The sequence below is a fragment of the Podarcis gaigeae genome (assembly GCF_964106915.1).
Source record: "Podarcis gaigeae genome assembly, chromosome: 7".
Lineage (NCBI taxonomy): Eukaryota > Metazoa > Chordata > Lepidosauria > Squamata > Lacertidae > Podarcis > Podarcis gaigeae.
Genome location: NC_139683.1, coordinates 61,546,697 through 61,566,333, shown reverse-complemented (window position 1 = coordinate 61,566,333; position 19,637 = coordinate 61,546,697). Strand labels below are relative to the sequence as shown.

Genomic DNA, 19,637 nt, shown 5'->3' with positions numbered 1-19,637 from the left:
GAAGGGTACGCCTGAGCATCTCAGTGGTTCTGGAACTAGTGCATTTTCCAGTTACTCTCCAAGTCAAGTGTATGTACATAGTTTTGTCTTTGTATAGGAGTGAATGTGGTGACAGTCAAACCTGTGATCTTCCAGTATTGTAATTTAACAGATTATGGCTGTATGGGGGGGAAAGTAAAAACCAGAACAAAATGTAAATACCTAGAGGAAACACTAAAACTGAATCTCTACATCCTAGGGTTTTTGTACATATTGAAACTGCATGGTATTTAAATTGTCTCTGATGTATGCAGTTTCTTTAAAAAAAATCATTTTAAAAGAAAAAACGTGGTCTTTTTTTCCTTGCCTGCTATTGATTTTACAGTTATTTATGATGCAGGGCTGCAAGCTGCACGAAAGTGACATCTAATTTATTTACCTCGAATATGCTGCCTTCCTTCCTGTTTAGGTTTCCAGGCCACTAAACAGCAACTTGAGTCTCACTACAAACAATAAACAACAACAAACCAGAACCAACTGAATGCTGACCAACAACATGATAGTGGCTAAAAGCTCAAAGGGGCCCTTTCTCTGCAGAATTGCTCCCTCTAGCGTGCAGGAAATGTAACAAGGAACACAGATAACCAGGAAGTATAAATCAGCATCATTTGAGTGGCTGGCAGAGCAATCCAAACTATAGGAAGCCAGAGTAATATATGCCAAGGTAAATTATGCTGGTGTAATCTTACACACCATTTTTTGATTTGGAACACCCTTTCTGCCAGTGTAACCTGCTAGGTCATGTGACAGAGCCAAAAGGAGCCTGGAAAAGGGGCAAGTCTTGCCTTGCCGCCGCCACCCACACTGCTTTTTCAGGAATAACTCTGGCTTTGGCTGCGCCAAAGCTACACTGGTGTAACTCTGACAGAACCTTATTATCAGTGCCATTTTCCTAGAAAAAGAGGTGCCAGAGCTCACCACATGGGCTTCTCTTAGAATGGCAATGGTACCCACCTGAGAGGTGCCAGAGTTGAGCTCTGGTGAGCTCCAGCTAGGGGGAAAAAGCCCTGCTTCTTATTATACAAGAAAATTTATAATTTGTTCTTTCTAAATGAGGCAAGGCCTTTCATTTTATGAAAGCAAGAAAACCCAAAACACTATAGTTATGGCAACCCTGGCAATCAGTGCACTATTTCAAAAAGCGAAAATCTAGCTTTTTTTTCTTCGAGGTTTTGCAAAAAAAGCCAAAAAGTTTCTGAATATATGGCAACCCTAGATTCTACATAACTAGTTGGGTCTCTACCAAAAGGCTTACTTGCTTTCATCACCTCCCACCCCCAAACACGAAACAGAGTTGTTGATGAAAGAACATGCCACAAACTGAGTAACACAACGCACAAAAGGAAAATTCTCTCTGCAATCTTATTCTTTGTACGTACAACAGGGTGATTAGATATGAACTTTCCACTGACATTTAAATGGTGGCGTTTGATTGACTTCTAGACACTGCAGAAGGCTTCTTGCAGCCTTTAAAAAACATTGATCTAAAATTGCTATTGTTCGTGTGAAAAGTTCAGCACAGCTCGTTTATCTCATCGCATCAACTTCAAGTAGCACCAGCGTGCCACAGAGGAAAAGGTTTGGGGGTTTCTGGGGTTTTTTTAATAGTCTGGCACTTGAGCTTTAAATAGTGGTTTACAGCTGTGCGTCTCAGCATTCATGCACTAACTGACACGGTTGATGGAAGACGGTTAACACCAACATCAGTCAAAAATAAAATAGGGATTTTATCAGAAAGCAACTACAGTGGTACCTCAGGTTAAGTACTTAATTCGTTCCGGAGGTCTGTACTTAACCTGAAACGGAGCCCGATTTCTGTTCTCATCCTGAAGCAAAGTTCTTAACCTGAGGTACTATTTCTGGGTTAGCAGAGTCTGTAACCTGAAGCGTACGTAACCCGAGGTACCACTGTACTGACCACATTCTCTGCCATATTAAAGTAATCTGCGGTCGAAGCACATGGATTGGGAGAGCTGAGCACTCTGCAAGACTGACAGCTTCCCAAATTAATAAAGCAGAAGGCTGAAATGTGGTGGGGGGGAGGGTGTCAATATTCTGCTAGCATCGTCTAAAATGGGCACAGTTGCTACCCTGCATGCTTCAGCTGGTTAACCAGTTAGGAGTAATAATGGGTTATATAACACTACTATTGTATGAAAGTACTAACATTCTGAGGAACATCAATATGGAGGTGAGCACAGAGGACTGGGACACCATTAAAGTTGACACGTGGGTGGGATGTTGGAAAAGACTCTTTCCAAACACAAAGGGTACAGGAAACATGAGGCTGGTTATCTAGGGCACCCTTCCCCAAGCTGCTGCCCTGCGTAAGTTTTGGATTTCAACTCTTGTGCCAGATAGGAGCTGTAGCTCAAACACTGTCAAGGCACACAGGGAGCAAAAGACTCAGCCACAGGGGGAACACTTCTCCTTGCTGCGTAAGGTAAGGGAACAGAGTGGGCAAAGGAAGCGAAGAGAATAAAGGAGCTGTTGAGTGAACATTCCTCTACTTAAGTCACAACTTTCCACATCACTAGGCAAGGCAACTAAATTTTTAAACAATTTAAAATGAAAAGCAAACCATGATGCAAGGAAGAGCAGCACAGAGGGACCTTTTGAAAGGCAAAGGAACCTGGCATTTTATTTTAGTTAAAAGGACATCACGTACCAAGCCTGTGAGAATCAGTATTTTATTGTCAGTGCTTAACTGCCTACCAGGATTGGAGGGATCTCCCAGGTTGGCTGGTGATGGTTTCACATGCTGGGTGGATCTGAAAAGGGAGTAGAAAACCAAAGTGATCAGGGGATTTGGAGCAACACTGCCAAAATGAAAAGTTGTGTCCTCTGAGGAGACTCAAGTTTAGAAACAAGGCAATAAACAAGGGTCGTGATTGAGGTGTAGAAAGTGAATGGAGAAAAGGCTTTGCTCCTGCTTCATAATACCAGAACCTGTAGTCCAATGAAGCTGAAGGCTGGGCAATTCAGCACAAGCAAAAAAGAGGTACTTCACCACACACTGCATAGTTGAACGATGGAATTTGCTGCCACAAGTTGTGGAAATGATGGCCACTAGATTGGATTGACTTTAAAATCAGGCTAATTCAAGGGTACCAATGGCTACGAGTCCAAATAGCTATATACTGTCTTCAGGATCAGAGCCACTACACCTCTTGGTCCTGGGGAACAGCAGCAGGAAGGAGAAGTTGCCATCATATCCTGCTTGCAGGCTTCTCACAGCCATCTGATGGACCACCAGGGCAAAAAGAATGCTGGACTGGATAGGTCTCCAGCCTGATCCAATAGAGATCATCTTTAAGTTCACAGTATCAAGCTGTTCAGAGGGCCGGCAGAACTGACAGGGATGCCCCCACATCATCTAACTCACAGAGTGCCCCCCGCCACAGGTCTGTTAATCCCAAAACTAAAAACCAGATCAAAACGGCTCAAGAGCAGTGCTGTTTTTCTAGAAAAAGAGGTGCCGGAGCTCGCCCTGAATGCCTCCCTTGTTCTCTTATAATGGCAATAGCGCCCACCTGAGAGGTTCCGGAACAGAGTTCCGGTGAGTTCCAGCTCAAAAAAAGAGCCCATGTCAAGAAAATAAGGATAATTCAGAAGCCTACACAGTAGTCATCACCAGCACCTAGTTTAAAAATTATGTATTTGGGACTCTCTAGTTCCAGCCAGGAGCTACCACTGAACACGATTTCTACAAACAAACAAACAAACAAACAAATCAGGGATCAAATTTTGAACTAAACATATCCCAAGGACCAACATTAACTGTACCCCCTGACACCCCTAAATGTGAACAAGGCACATGCAAAGAGCTCTAATCCCTTCTGCCCCAATATAAAGAGCAGGAGACAGAATGACTCTGTTATGTACCTTGAGTTGCCTCCTCCTATTTCCCACTCTTGGACTGCAAAGGTAAAAGGCTGGAAGCTCTGCCAAAGCTGCTTTCTGTTCATTCCAGTGCAGTGGGGAAAGAGGATCCGTATGCTAGGAACCTCGGGAGGTAGCCCTGGAGGCAAGGCCTGTGCGGCCAGTTTCCTAACCCTATGGGAGGACCTTGCAAAGATCTGAAAATCTGCAACAGGGTTTTAAGAGGCAGCTCCTGTTCAGGAGAACATCTCAGTTTAACCGGATTTCTTGAATTAAAGCCAAATTAGTGCCATGAGGAATGAGTGAGAGAAAACCAGGCAGGAATCTATTCCAGAGAGTAAAAAAAAAAAAAAAAGTCCTTCATTATGGCTCCTGTTTTGCACAGCCCATAAACAAGGTTACTTGGAAACAAATCCAACTCAACTGATATAAATGAGACTCTACTTGCAGGCAAGGTGTTGCAGACTTCAGATGACTTAAAACCACCCTTTCTAGATATAATTATATACTTCCATCAGATACGGTGGTAGCAATTTTATTGCTCCCCCATCTCCTTTGTTAAAATAATTTTAAGTAGGTTTTGTTGAGGAAGGAAGGACAAAGGGAAGGCAAATGAAATAAAAGTGTACCGGTGGGCAGCATGGTCTCAGACTGAATGTGCAGGGGTCCCACAATGTTTGTGCCACAGCTCTATCGCTTTGCTCACTATTGCATCCGTGTTATCTTGAGGTATCTACAAAAGATAAAAAGAGATATTCATTTTGAGGTATTCCAGTACTTCAGTATCTCAGGCAGCAAACCTAAAGGCAGCTAAAGACCAGTCACTATAGGATTGCCCTTCCAAACTCCTGCCATATCCATTCACGCCAATTGCTAATCACGCACACAGAGCACACTCTTTTGCTTGTTTAGTTTCAAGTAACAAGTAGCTCCCTTCATGCAAACAGTTTGGTGTGGGGAGGAATTGTCCCCTATTAGTGAAGTGAAAGGAGAACTTCCCTTGCAAAAAAAAGGTCCAAGCGCGCATCAGAGCACACCTGGAAATCCAGACTGGGTCATCCATATCAAACAATTCCACTCTTTATTTTCCTTTCCGTTCCTGCATCAAGGATATTCTCTTTCCCCCCAACACAGATGAAAATAGGAGTGCGTGTGCATGGAATGGCCACTCATGCAAATACAAAAAGATAAACTGGCTTGATGCAGCATTGTGGTCTGTGAACTTGTTTGACCACGTGGTGGGTTGGGGGGGAGTCGCAAGGTCAAGTTAATCCTGCAACCTGCTTAAATGTAGCCAACGAGTTCTATTTAGTTAAAACATTTATAGCCCGTCTTTTCTCAATAAGCCTAAAGTGGCTAGCAACAGAATTTAAAATAACATCTTAAATGATTTTTTAAATAAAATTAACAACAAATAAATAAAAGAAAATAGCTGTAAGGCATTAAAACAGCAGAGAGAGAAAGGAGGGAAACCCACAAAACTGCTGCTAAACATAACTTAACCAAAGCTACTCGGAAAGGCAGTGACTATTTATGGCTCAAAAGTGCTCCTATAAAAAGGAATGTTTTGGCCCATCTTATGCAAATCCATGGGAGGGGAGTGTAGCGGGAGGCCCTGTTCAGGTAAGAATGAGTTCCAGAGCCCGGCTCAGCCACTGAGACAATCCTCTCCTTTCCCCTCAGACATCAAGACAAACCATGGTCTGTTTTTATATCTGAACCTAGATCACTTCACAAAACATGGATACTGAAGCTGCCACGCTGTGTTTTGTGCTAAATTTGGTTTCTTATGTCTGAATTCAGAAACCATTGTGAAAGTCTTACATTTGGAAGCTCAAACCAAACTATGATTAGCATGGATCATGGTTTGATGCCATGTCTGAACTGTGCCTTTTAAAATTTTGCAAACTTTTAATTGCAGCTCTTGAACACTGGGCAAAATATCAGTTGATTTTTCTCGCAACCACCTCTCTCCCCAAAAAATCTGATACGCAAAACAAATCCCTTATTTTTTTTGGGGGGGGGAGTTCCTGGGGTGGCAGTATATTAGTGTGTGGAAGAGTACTTACATTTTCCAAAAACTGTTGAATCTTTCCTGCGCTATTCAAGGCCATCAACTTCATTTTAAAGGTTAATAAAATCTCAACAGCAACGAAGACCAGAATTTTGCAGGAGCCGCTAATAACTTTGTCCCAAACCCTAGAAAAGACAGAGTCATAAAAACTGCATGCCTACAATTTTATAGCTATAATTTATATTTAGTACTGAAGTGTTGTTTTTTTCCTTTCCTGACCAAAATAGTATCTCAGTGATGGCAGGACCGAGACATTTAGCAGCAAATGACAACTCACACTTCCACCCTTTGGTGCAAGATGCAGGGAACACAAAATGCCAAAGTTTGCATCACTCCCTATATAACCTTAACTGTCAGGTTTTAGAATGTCAAAAAGTCCTGACTTGTCAAAACATATTCATGCAACATTCCCGAGTTTGGAGGTGAGGTTATAGGTATCTTGCAGCTAACATGCTCCATCTATAAAAGTACTCTACAGCATCGGTCAGGGGAGAGGGAACACTACTCAGGAGTTTGTGGTATTGTGGGTTGTAGGCTAAAGATGGACAGCAGATTATTTTCAAGGATGCTACAGTGATCTGATTGATCCAAGATGGGCGGGAGAGGAAAGATGCTTACCTTTGTAAGCTGGATTCAGGTAGACAACCTGCAAAACACTTTCTAAACCAAAGATTGTAAGGAAGATGGTCCATTGCTGAACACAACTTCAGATGCGTTAAGAGTCCGCTGTCTTCAAGGCTCAGGTACTGTTCCAAAAGTTTTGGCTGCAGGATAAATGTCAAGAGAAGTGATAAAGTATATCAATGTCCATAAATAAATCTCACTGTCATAGGGATTTATAGCAAGAAACCACAAGCAGCAAGGCACCTTAAAAAAAGAAGGGGGAAAAAGATTCAGCATGACACACTGTGAAAAATGTCATGTCAGATAATGTTCTTCAAAGGTCAGATCCAAAATGTAAGGCTCACTAAACATTTCCATATTTATTGATTGTGAGCCTCCAAAAAGAGTATATACTGAATAATTTGAGACTTCGTAACAATACAGCAATTCTTAATTTAGTAAAAAAGGAGACGGATGGGGAAGGAAACAGCACATACTAGGAAACTGTCATCATCAGGGAGTTTTTACCTGCTCTTCAACCCTATTGGGTGGCTTTTCAGCATTTTACATGCATGATAGAGATTAGCCCACATTCCCAAAACTATAGAGTTCAGACATGGCAATGTTGACATTATATATGTGTGACATTATAAGCACACCCCTTTCACAAGTAAGAGGAAGTCCAGATTAAATGAAAAGGGAAAAAATTATGGGCTGCCATTTTGACCACAGCAATGTGTGAACACCGAAACAAAAAACGGGTTCATAAGCAGCACTGGTTCCACAGTAACTTCCCATCCTGATATACTCTATTATTTTGAATGACACTGACACACACACACACAGTTTTCTTCACTTCAGTAAACAGCTCTCTCTGGACACCTTTTGGACAAGGTTAGCAATTAATTAAACATCTGCTTGTTTATTTTCATTTGTTCATCTTCAATTATATCTGAATATTTTACTATAAACATGGTTTTATTAATAATTTAAAGAAATTCAGATAGGACTGGCACCAGTGAGAAAAAACTGGCTTTCTATAATGTCATATTTTATGTAAATCTGCCTCCTGTTCCCTTCTCCTTAAACTGCACCATATATATATATATATATATATATATTAATAATATTTTTTTATTTATACCCCGCCCTCCCCAGCCAAGGCCGGGCTCAGAGCGGCTTACAAGCAATAATAAAAACAAGATGAATGCTTACAACTTAAAAACAAAAATAAAATACAACATTAAAATAATGGAACATTAAAATATTAAAATGTAGCCTCATCGCAGGAGGAGAAGGAAAAGAAGGGGAAAAAAGAGAGAGAGGGAATCAAATTGGCTCCAAGCCAAAGGCCAGGCGGAACAACTCTGTCTTACAGGCCCTGCGGAAAGAAATCAGATCCTGCAGGGCCCTGGTCTCATGAGGCAGAGCGTTCCACCAGGCCGGAGCCAGAGTTGAAAAGGCCCTGGCTCTGGTTCAAGCTAATCTAACTTCCTTAGGGCCTGGGACCACTTTTTATATATATCTGAAAAAATCACTTATTCTTCATTAGTTGAAAGAAATTGACACATGCCCCTATTTCCAAGTGTCTTCAAAAGTGATGGGAGAGGACATCCCAGAGGGAGACAACAGTAGAATGGGCCTTTTCTGTGGTGGCTCCCCCACCTGTGGAATGCTCTCCCCGGGGAGGTTCACCTGGCGCCTTCATTACATATCTTTAAGTGCCAGGCAAAAACATTCCTCTTCTCCCAGGTCTTTGGCTATTTGAACCATCTATGGCCTTTTAAACTGTGCGCAGTATTGTTTTTGTTTGTTATTGTGCTATGTGTATTTTTTGTGTTTTTATACTGTAAACAGCACTCTGATCTTCGGATGAAGGGCATATAGAAAGTTTCTTTTAATCATCATCACCTAAGGAAAGTTCAAGCCAAAGTGTTTTCCTATCAAATCTTATTTACAGATATTGAAAAATTATTTCTACAAACTTCTCTTTCTATTAAAGCATGGAGCCTGGCATCCGGTTTGAATGGGAAAAGAAAGGAATGAAGGCAGTTCTGCAGTCACTGCTGCTGAGAAACAAGGGACTGGCCTCATTCATTCAGTGCAAGAACAAAGCTGAACCCCTTCCCTGTCAAAGGGTAGCAGCCTAAGACTCTTAGGCAGGGTGGATTTGATTTAAATCAATTTAATTTAAATCACAATTTAAATCACTAGTCAGTAAGACTACATTTAAATCTTTTTTTTCTTTTTTTTTACAGAAAGACTCATTCTTGCTGGTATAATCTTAATATTTACAACCAGATGAAGGTTTCATTTTTGGAATAATAAATTTTCAGAAGTGGCTTTGCCACTCGTGCAAGTACAGAAGCGCTCTGCAGCGCCGCGTGCATGTACAGAAGTGGTCCTCTGGTTACAGAATTTTCAGGATATGGCCGGACCTCAGGAACGGATCCCGTTTGTAACCGGAGGTACCACTGTACACACAACTGAATATATGCCGAAACCTTGACTGCATTCTTTGTCATCAGCATTCCAATCCCCGTGATATTTATTAGAAGTCTGTTGGCCACATTGGCTGGGAGATGGGAGCCTAGCTACATCTCTAGGGCTACAGATTAGTCAGCCCTGAGCTACCCACTAGTCACTGCACTGCTGTTCTAGAAACTTGCACTGCATTTCCCTCATCCCCTCCGAAAAAGAATCCAGAGCATAATTCAGTTTCCAAGTCCACACAGGGTATTTGTGCAAGAGCTTGTCAGAAACAGCAACAACATAGAAGATGTACAACTTCTATACCTGTAATCTCACTATACTGTTCCTGTGTGAATAGATGAATGCAGATATGTAGATATGTATGCATATAATATTCTTACCAGCTGTGGTATTGAATCCTTGTACTTATTGTTCAACTGGTTCACAAAGCTACTGATGAGCCAATAACAATCAATGTGATCTTCTACCATTTCTTCCATAGCTTTAGCAATGGCAAGGAATACCTCGTCCTCGGCTTCCTGGAAAGCAAAGCAGCCACGGCATGGGATTATCGAGAGGCAACGCATTCACGGAACAGCATTTTCCAGTCCACTTTGTTATTTGACAACATATAATAATTTTGCTCCTCTGTTATAAGGTGCCACCATGTTCTCTTATGTGCTAAAACAGGGAGGACAAAGTTGGGGCACACCAATATATTTCTGGACTACAACTCCCATCATCCATGACCACTGAAAATCCTGGCTGAGGTTTATGAGAGTTAGTCCAACAACAACATCTGGTGAGCTATAGGTTCCTCATCCAAGTGCTAAACAGGACCAATTATACCTTCTCCAGGGAGTATATATGACAGGGATTTGCTTCACCATACTGAGGGATATTTTCTCAGCAACCCAATCCTACTGTGGCTGCCAACTTTCAGCTTGGATGCCTGCCACTCTTGCCACTAACTACAAGGGGAATTCATTCTGTGACATGCCCTAGATCAGGCATCCCCAAACTTGGACCTCCAGATGTTTTGGGACTACAACTCCCATCATCCCTAACAGGACCAGTGTTCAGGCATGATGGGAATCGTAGTCCCAAAACATCTGGAGGGCCGAGTTTGGGGGTGCCTACCCTGGCTGGTACCAGAACGTGCTTTCCCTAAGCCCTGTTTACAGTATCTCTGGTTAAGGCTGAATTTGACCTCTCAAGATACTGCAGTTCATGTGGCCACTATACAGTTTCTTCACTCTAGCAGAATTTCAGATGGAAAAGATTTGGGCCTTCATACAAAGGAGTTTTGTCAAGGGCAAATTTCAGCACGACTGACCGAAGAGAGAGATGGATTCCGAGGAAGCTTTCCCGACTCCAGCTGGTATATTCGGAGGAAAACTTCAACCTGTGGGGTAGAATCCTTGATAAAGCGAATTACTCGGAGCGCATGGTGCACGTCCTTATACTGCTCCTTTCGGCATCGCATTACAAACCCGTGAGATTCATGGTGAGGAGGAAGAATTCCTGGAAAAAGAAGAGAGAGAAAGGAGAACTAGGTTTGCATGTACTTGCACGTTGCGGTGGAAGGTTAGATCTTCTGACAGCAGTTGTTGTTTTTCTCTGATCAACTAAGTACTATAAGCCCTGGATATAAGGAATGCTCAAGAAATTAACAAATACGCGAGCATTAACTAGTCCTGTCCCCGATGTCATGCAAAGGCTTCTTCAATGGAGCATTCAAAACATGGATTGGCTTTCCTTAGCATTACAGTAAGCATATGTCCAAAGCTGCCCTTATGTTTCTAATGACGAATCTACGTTCCCCATATCATCTTACCTAGAAGCACCTTCCACACAAGGATCCGATACATGGATGGGAGAGGAAACCTCTGACTGAATGTGCAGAGCTTCTCAATATCTGTGAAGGGGGGTTTAAGAACAAACACCATTTTAGAACTCGAACAGCGTTATGAATCACCTCTGTTCTCAGCAACGGACACCAACCAGGACACATCTGTAAGTGTAGCGCACCAATCATGCTTCTAGGAGGCATCAAAGAATCATTCAGGCTTTTCAAGGTTAACAATCCCAATTTAAAACACATGCTTGTTCCACTTTTAGTCCTTTTGCAAAATGAAAACCTAGCCGCAATATTCAAAAGATTTATGGTAAAGGGTAAAATAGTTTGTAGGAGTTTTTGGTTGATTCATCAGCTGCTGTCAATTAAAGGCAAACAAATTTGAAACCACAAAATGGGTGCCTTTTTGAAATACAGTGGTACCTTGTGAGATTTCACCCCTCCCATATCCAAGAATCTGCTGATGTGCTCTGCTGATTCTCCAGAGAGGAGGGGCGGTTTCTGCTCTCTACTTATTCTGCTCCAGCCTCACATCAAAGTGTCAGAGAGACTGAGTGTTAGAGAGAGATTGTGTTTATAGATAAGGTTGCTGCTAAGAGCAGCTGCAGACACTCAGTGCAATTCAGCTTTTTCGTTTAGACCTCATTTAGCTCTGTATATAGTTGTGTATTATAGTTGTAGACAGAATAAAGAAGATATTCTACAGAGCTGCTCTCCGAGTCGTTTATGCTCTGCTATACTCTGCTATACTCTGCTGTGCGACGACTGTCTTCTTGTGGAAGTGAATCCAGTGCTCACAACTCTAAGCTGTGAGTCCACAGCACTTTGACCTGTTCCTGTACAGAAGGTGGTCTCTGGAAGTGCTACCCAGCTCGCCTAGCCCAGTCAGGGCTGAAGTGGATGAGTCCAGTTGGTGACACTGGCTAAAGGGCGATGCTGACACCTTGGTCCTTGAATGGCTTGGCTCCCAAACAAATCGACTCCTGAACGCTGCAAACCCGGAAGTAAGTGTTCCGGTTTGCAAACATTTTGTGGAAGAAAGACATCCGACGTGGCTTCCATTTGAGTACAGGAAGCTCCTGCAGCAAATCAGAAGCTGCACCTCCGTTTTTGAACCGTTTCGGGAGTTGAACGGACTAAGTTTGAGAACCAAGGAACCACTGTACCAGTGAAGTGTAATAAATAAATGATAACTGAACAAACACAAAATTAGTTGTTTTTAAAATGAAGCCATCTTTAGTGTGTGTGCACATGTGTGTGTGTGTGTATTTATACACATGCACATAAATACACACATATACTGTTTATACACACATGCATATACATATATGCATCCTCAAGTTCAGTAACCCAACAGAACTAATAACTAGTACAGTACCTGTTTTTTAAACAAAGAAGTATCCCCCAGACATGTGGAATCTGCGACTGGACTACAACTCCTATAATCTCTGACCATTGGTCAAATTGGCTTGGACAAATGGGAGCTGGAGTCTCAGAGCAGTTGGAAGTTGCCCACTCCTACTGTACTACCATATAAGTCATGGCTTCACCCAAAGAATCCTGGGAACTGTAGTTTGGTAAAGGTGTTGAGAATTGTTAGGCGACCCATATTCCCCTCACAGAATGGCAATCCCCAGAACAGTTTAATGCCTAATTCCTTTTTCCCTGGGAACTCCGGGTATTGTTGCGTTATATTACTATTTAGATAGCGTCTTTCAGTTTTTTTAAAAAATAAAGGCAAGTAACAAAGAATAAGCACACAAAATCGAATATAAACAATACAAATTATAACAATTCAAAACAAAAAAAAATAGCTTATCAAAAGTATTAAAAATCAAATACATTTGGCTTCCTTCAAAAAGGGCCAAGGGCGCTCCGTACAAAAAGATGTTAGAAAGAGTAAGGCAAACTAACTACTGTAGTTTTTAGGAGTCTTTGGGAAGAGTCAGGACTGTTTAAAGTGGAAGTATACTGCTTTAAACATATAGTGCAGATAGGTCCAGAATCTCTTTCCATACAGTTATCTCAGGGAAAGCTGGAAACAGAGGAGAGATCATTCACATTAAGTCTTAGGCTACACTCCACATGTTGTGAGAGTACAGAATGTTTTTTGTGAACTAACAAACAGGTGCATTCATTCACACACAAGTGTGTGTGTGTATATCTATCCCATTCCCAAAAAAGGCATCACATAATCTTCAATTCACACAAAATATTCTGCCTTAGAGGGAAATGAGAAATGTTTCCATGCCCTTCTGGGTAGAATATACAGACTGAGGCTGAGTGTAAGCCAATCTGGGGAAAAAGCAAAAATTACTGAGGCAATGGGATAGACAAATCTGTCAATTCCCTCAATTTGTCATTGTTCCAATCCTGAATTCACATTTCTGATGCAATTTGTGATTTTTTTTTATTAAAAAATATCCCTATGAAAATTCAACATTTTGGTGCACATTTCTCCTAATGAAAAAACATTATACATGCAGTTTTGGAAATATGCAGTTTTCCATGGAATCTTCTCTAAGATGCATTTTTGTACACACTGCTTAGCTAGAGAACCGCACTGCAAATTTTGACAAGTGCTATGTGTTTCAATTCACATATTGTTTTGGAAAGTGCAAACTTGACAAGTTTGCCTTTAAATGAGAAGCAAGCCTCACTGGGTCAAACGGGCTTTTCCTTCAAGTAAACACGCACAGGCTTGCAATTAAGTGAGCTCTAACAGAATGTGTGCTATAAAATGGTCTTCTACCAAGCATACCAAGCCGATCATCTTTCAGAAGAATTTCCAGTGATTTCTTTTCTTCAACACCACGAAATCCTACTTTTTCATAATACACCGATCGGAAATTTCTCTGAGGATCTTCAGCCATGTTTCAGTCTGTGGGGGAAAACAGATCATTAATCATGATGGCTTGCAAAAAAATAAAGTATTATTATGACTACAAAACAATGAAAAGTGCAGTGTTCCTCTTTCAGAGCTTCAACAGTGCAGTGTGGACTCTTCCCCAAAGTTTTCAGGCTCCCTTTCATGGTCCAAGCTCCCCTCCATGACCACTGCAATGCAATGCAGGAATATTTTACATATTATAAACATACTTAGAAATAGATTTTCAGGTGCCTCTTGAAGACTTTTTCATGGCAACAGTCCTTTGTAGCTGTTTAATTCTTTTATCAGCCAGTCACTTTAATGATTATCTGCGCTGTTTTAAATTGCATTTTGTTTTAATCTTATACATCGCCTTGAATTTTAATACAACCTATGGTTTTAATTTTGTTTTAAATGTATGTGCTGCTGTGTTTTCCACTGCTTTTACTATACATCACCTTGGTACAATTCTATGGAATGCAGCTAATAAAATACTATTTTTTTTTACTAATATTTTATGTTATGGCATTATAAAAATACTTTTGTGTGTTTATAAATACATAATTTGAAGCTAGAAACTTCCTGAACAGCAGCCATATCCAAAAGCGATCTGTTGCAGCAAAAACAAAGAGGTTTTTGTCACCTTAAAAGATTATTCATTTTATTAGAAGTTTTTGGGTTCTTGAGTAATGCATCATAAATGTGCCAGAATGCAATCCTAACCATATCTATTCGGACGTAAGTCCTATGGAATTCAATCGGGCTTACTCTCAAGTAAGTGGGGTTAGGATTGTAGCTGCACAGAGCTATCACATCCAGGCAGCCGCAAAACATGAGTGTTATGTCAGCCTGGAGTGTGTGTGTGTGTGTGTGTGTGTGTGTGTGTGTGTGTGTGTGTTGGGGGGGAGTACAGTCCCCTGGCAACTTAAGAAAGTTTACAATTTCATAATGGTGTAATTGTTTATAGGCAAAGGGTCTAGTGCATTATGTGCATGGAGCTTACTTATTGAATTTGCCAACGTGAACAGTTAACAAGTTTAAATGTCTGTTTTCAACAAATCTGAGGCAAAGCTTATTAAAAATCTAATGCAAAGTGGCCATTCCTCCACACTGCAAAAAAGCTCACTAGCATCTTAAAACCTTCCTTACTTATTTCCTCAGAAGAGAAACGTTTCAGCCAATATCCACCTACAAAAGGTTGATATGTAAAAAAATTATCATGAAAATAAGTACAAGGAGATACTAGATGCATTTGAATCTCTGGCTACAGGACAGAAAGGTGAGGAATGGAGAAACTGGGATGCTATTTGGAGGATGAGGTGGAGTGAGAGAAGATGGGTTTGTAAACACTTGGGAAGCAGCAAATGAAGGCAGCAGTGCAATAACAGATAATATATTTGCAAGAGAAGACGTTTAGGTTTGAAAGTGTGGCCTGTGGCTCAGTGGCAGAACGTAGGCTTTGCAAGCAGAAAATCCCTGGTTCAGTCCCTAAGCATCTCCAGGTACTGCAGGGAGAAACCCACGTCTGAAACCCTGGTCCCTGCCACTCATAATATGAGCTAGGTAGGTCAAATGCCTGATAGTGCAGCAAAACAGTCTGAATCATAGGATCACAGAATTGTAGAGCTGGAAGGGACCATAAGGGTCATCTAGCCCCACTGCCTGCAATGTGAGAATATTTTGCAAGCCTTGGACTAAGACCTGAAAGGCCTGGGTTCGAATCCCTACTCAGCCATGAAGCTCGCCATGAGTGACCTTGGACCAGTAGCTGCTTTCCTCTCAGCCTAACCTACCTCACTGAGTTGTTGTGAAGATAAAACTGGGTGCGGATGGGGGTGAGGGAGAACCACGTCCCCCACCTTGAGCTCCTTGAAGGAAATGGTGGTATGGAAACATAATAAACAAACGAATGAATGAACGCTGCGAGTATAGGAAGTAAGGGGCGTCAATACGCTACAGGAGATGAAGGAGTGCTGGAAAAAAAATATAGACGATGGTGGGTTGAGGGAAGCAGGTAAGAAGGCAGCGGCCCAGAAATGGCACGTGGGACCGGGGAGCTGACAAGAACGGGTGACACGTGAGGAGGAGGAGAGCGCGAGGAGGGCTGGAAAAAGCGGCGGCCAGCTTGGGCACCAGAGGGAGGGAGAACCCCGGGCCACCGCTATAGGAACCGGCCGGGTGAAGTAGGTGCAGAAGAGGGAGGCGGCAGCGGAGGCGGCGCTCGAGGGTCGTCAGGAAAGCGGAGAAGGAAGCAGGGAAAGGGGGCGAGGCGGGTCAAGCGGGAGAGGGCGCTCGGGCGCCCCGCCGCCTCTCCCAACCCGGCGCGCAAACCTGCCTGTGCAGAAGGGGCCGGCGGGCAGCGCGGAGCTCGCTCTCTGCCAAGGCCGCCGCGACCGGCCAAGCGGCAACGACGACTCGGCGCGAGGGAGCTCCGCCCGGCTCGGGCCACGCAGCCGCCGGCCCGCCCAGCCAAGGGGTGGGGAAGGGGAGGAGGAGGAAGAAGAAGTCGCGGCGGCCTCGGAAGCCCTAGAGCCGCTTGTCTTTCCCGACCCCGAGGCGCGAGCGCTGCGCAAGTTTGGCGTGCGTAATATTGCTGCAGAGATTTTGTTGCACTGGAAACAGCCTCATCCGACCTAGGAGTCTTCCAATTTGTAGTACCCGAAAATTTGGAGGGCACCAGGTTGGGGAAGGCTAGAGTAAAGGTGAAAACCTTGCAGGATATCGGTTTGACTAATCCTTTTACTGGTCTACTATTTCCACGATGTAAGCTTAAACCTGCTTATTTATGAGTACAAAAGCCTACCTAGTGCAATGGTATTTACTCCCAAGGAGTAAAAAGTGGGCTACTTTTTAACTGTGTTCTAGACAGCAAATTAGGATTTCAGATCACTTGCTCTACCCAAAACACTACCCACCCGATTTTGATCCAGCAACACAAGGAGCAAAAGTGGTAACCCAAACCATAAGGACACCAGTCACACTGACAGCATACCAAGTGGATCTCAGTTCTGTTACAAGCTACATTGCTGCTGAAATTTAACCATTTGCAGCACGTTGTTGTTGTTTAGTCGTTTAGTCGTGTCCGACTCTTCGTGACCCCATGGACCAGAGAACGCCAGGCACCTCTGTCCTCCACTGCCTCCCGCAGTTTGCTCAAACTCATGCTGGTAACCTCGAAAACACTATCCAACCATCTCGTCCTCTGCCGTCCCCTTCTCCTTGTGCCCTCCATCTTTCCCAACATCAGGGTCTTCTCCAGGGAGTCTTCTCTTCTCATGAGGTGGCCAAAGTACTGGAGCCTCAGCTTCACAATCTGTCCTTCCAGTGAGCACTCAGGGTTGATTTCCTTCAGTATGGAGAGGTTTGATCTTCTTGCAGTCCATGGGACTCTCAAGAGTCTCCTCCAGCACCATAATTCAAAAGCATCAATTCTTCGGCGATCAGCCTGGGGCTGGCTGGGCAAAGCCTATGGCTGTATGAGGCCCTTCTCTCAATGTATATGAAATGCCTGCCCCATGGAAGCCCTCCTAGTCTTGTCTAGATGCTGTTTTGGGGAGACTGCTTGATGTTTTATAATCCATGTCCTGAGTTTGGATACGAAGACACACGGTGCCTTATTTAGATGCCTAAAGCTGCAGTTCTATATAACACTTTCCTGGGAAGTAAGCCCAATAGGTTTTCCTTTACATCTTAGCAAACATGAATAGTATTGCCCTGTAAATAAAAGGCCCAGTGACTGGCGATTCTTAAATGTATTATTACGTTTCAGAAAATCATCCTGTCACAGTCTTCATTTTACTTTATTTTTAAAACAAACCTGCTACATTCTTTTTTGTTACAAAAAGAGCTGGGGTTGTTCTGTTCAAAAGCTTATGAGGCTTTTGCTTGAAAGAGACAATAGGTGGCAGACTTGGATCAGCTTTTCTTAAGTCTGCAATGAACAGAACATGTTTAGGTGGCAGCTGTTGCTCAACCCATTATGGACTCCTCCTGCTGTAGCAAACAGGTTTTATTGCTGTCACAAGATTCATAGGCTGGCACCCAAAGAGCTGCTTAGGCATGCCTATGTACATCTAATACGTTGAGGAGGTTTTTTTTGGGGGGAGGGATTTCACAACCCACTGGGGGCAGGGAGGAGGCGGACAAAGTGCTATCCTCATTTTCAAACCTGGTTTGGGAGAGGAATAATCAATAAATGCAAGTCCCCCTGGTACACATAGAAATAGTTGCATCTGGTACAACTCAAATTAACCCTCATATTTTTTATTTTAGAAGTTCCTTACAGAGAGGCATTATTCTGCCTTAGTGGCAGAATAAAATGACAACCCATCCAGAAAGTTATTAAAAGGTACAGAAAGATATTGCAGGCAAGAGAGAGAACATAAAGGTGGATGAAATTCAGTCCCAAAGGACACCCTGTAATCTGCAGCTAAAGCCCAGTCTTAAACATGCATACCTGCAGGTTAATCAACATTGGAATCAATAGGATGCATTTCTCAGTGAACACAGGTATGGACTGGGCTGTAAGAAGTACTGCCACATTTCCCCATCCCCTTGAGAAAAGGCCCCAAGTTTTCAACAACTGCATAATGGGTAGAAGATAAAAGCTCAGAAACATATATTGCACTGGGATGGCAATCCTAAATCTTAGCTGCCATTATCTTCCAGATAATATTTTATTATAATTTTATAGCCACATATTTTACTGTTTGCTTCTGTTGTGGCCAGATCTCTATTCATTTCTGTACTAAGAACAAGTACGTGTTTTTGTGTGTGAGAGAGAAAAGGGTGAAGCAAGGTTAACTTCATCACACACAATCCCTTCGGATTTGCTCTCATTTCTGGCTAGTGTTCTTCTCCTAATTAGCTGCTAATTAGGTAATTGGGCCTAGTTCCACACAGCCCCTCTGGCAACTTTCTCCAAGATGAAGCCGCCTCTTCCTGTGTAGACTGAGGGTGTTTTTGCAGTTCCGCAGTCTGAATTTTGCTGTTGTTCACATCCAGAGCAATTCAATATACAATTCAAAAAAATTAACACACACACACACCCATTTCCTAGAATATAACTAAAACGTTAACTCATATGCAGGCAGCATGGGAGCTGCTTTTAGTGTTGTATATGAAGAAAACATACAGTACTAATATGTCTGTGCCACTGTAGATAAAGGCATTAAGATAGTTAACCCAAGGTTTAAACTATAAAGGATACCTTGAGTTTTAGTTCCAAAAATAGGATGTGTACTGTACACTGAGCTGTAATCGTCTAGGCATTACAACCTTAATTTGGTTTAATACTCATTCCCCCCTTCCCAGGGAACCTTGGAACTACCCTTGTGAGGTAGGTCAGGCAGAGAGAGACTGTGGCTGACTCAAGGTCACCCAGTGAGCTTCCTGGCTAAGGGGGGATTTGAGTCGAGACCACCCCATAGCTGTCAACTCTCAGATTTGAAAAGAAGGGATCAGCAGCCTCGAAAACAAGGGATCAGCAAGCTCACCTGTCCCGGAGACAGTCTACGGGATATCTAACAATCCAGGATAGCAGTGGGAAGCAGCGGGAAACAGCGCTGGAATAAGGGAATTTTCCACAAAAAAAGGGGAAGGTTGACAGCTATGGACCACCCAGATCCTAGTCCAGCACTCTAACCTCTGTAACACACTGGCGAGATTTGCTAGCGGGGATGCAACATTTTCTACCTGCATGTGAAAATTAATTGGCAGGGCATAGGGGAAGATGATGCGTGGTTTACTGAGTTCAGCTACAGTGATGCTTAAACTAGTTGCCCATTTCAGGTGTATTTACAATTTTGGATGTTCAAAGTCTGAAGAGCCAGTGGGTCTTG

General features: G+C 42.6%; 2 protein-coding genes across 7 annotated transcripts in view; one reads left to right on the top strand and one right to left on the bottom strand.

Moving 5' to 3' along the window:
• LOC310848389 (TBC1 domain family member 7) overlaps window positions 1-16,373 on the bottom strand; it is a 39,362-nt gene extending 22,989 nt beyond the window's left edge. Inside the window, exons 1-10 of one of the 6 annotated variants that reach the window (XR_014566302.1) lie at window positions 16,133-16,264; window positions 13,690-13,809; window positions 10,908-10,988; window positions 10,407-10,594; window positions 9,472-9,609; window positions 6,614-6,759; window positions 5,991-6,120; window positions 4,551-4,654; window positions 2,755-2,810; window positions 395-482 (exon numbers count right to left, since the gene is read on the bottom strand). Coding sequence is in view for 3 of the 6 variants with exons in the window: in XM_083747433.1 (XP_083603559.1) it covers window positions 4,568-4,654; window positions 5,991-6,120; window positions 6,614-6,759; window positions 9,472-9,609; window positions 10,407-10,594; window positions 10,908-10,988; window positions 13,690-13,801 (882 nt within the window). In the remaining 3 variants the exon portion in view is untranslated. Of the gene's footprint in view, window positions 1-394; window positions 483-2,715; window positions 2,811-4,550; window positions 4,655-5,990; window positions 6,121-6,613; window positions 6,760-9,471; window positions 9,610-10,406; window positions 10,595-10,907; window positions 10,989-13,689; window positions 13,810-15,590; window positions 15,941-16,132; window positions 16,265-16,347 lie in introns of those variants that run through there. The other 5 variants (XR_014566303.1, XR_014566304.1, XM_083747433.1 and 2 more) reach the window with 5 other exon arrangements.
• LOC310848373 (tRNA selenocysteine 1-associated protein 1) overlaps window positions 8,038-19,637 on the top strand; it is a gene marked incomplete at its 5' end in the record, with an annotated part of 107,661 nt that continues 96,061 nt past the window's right edge. The window contains one exon of the mRNA XM_083747403.1: window positions 8,038-8,051. The remainder of the gene's footprint in view (window positions 8,052-19,637) is intronic.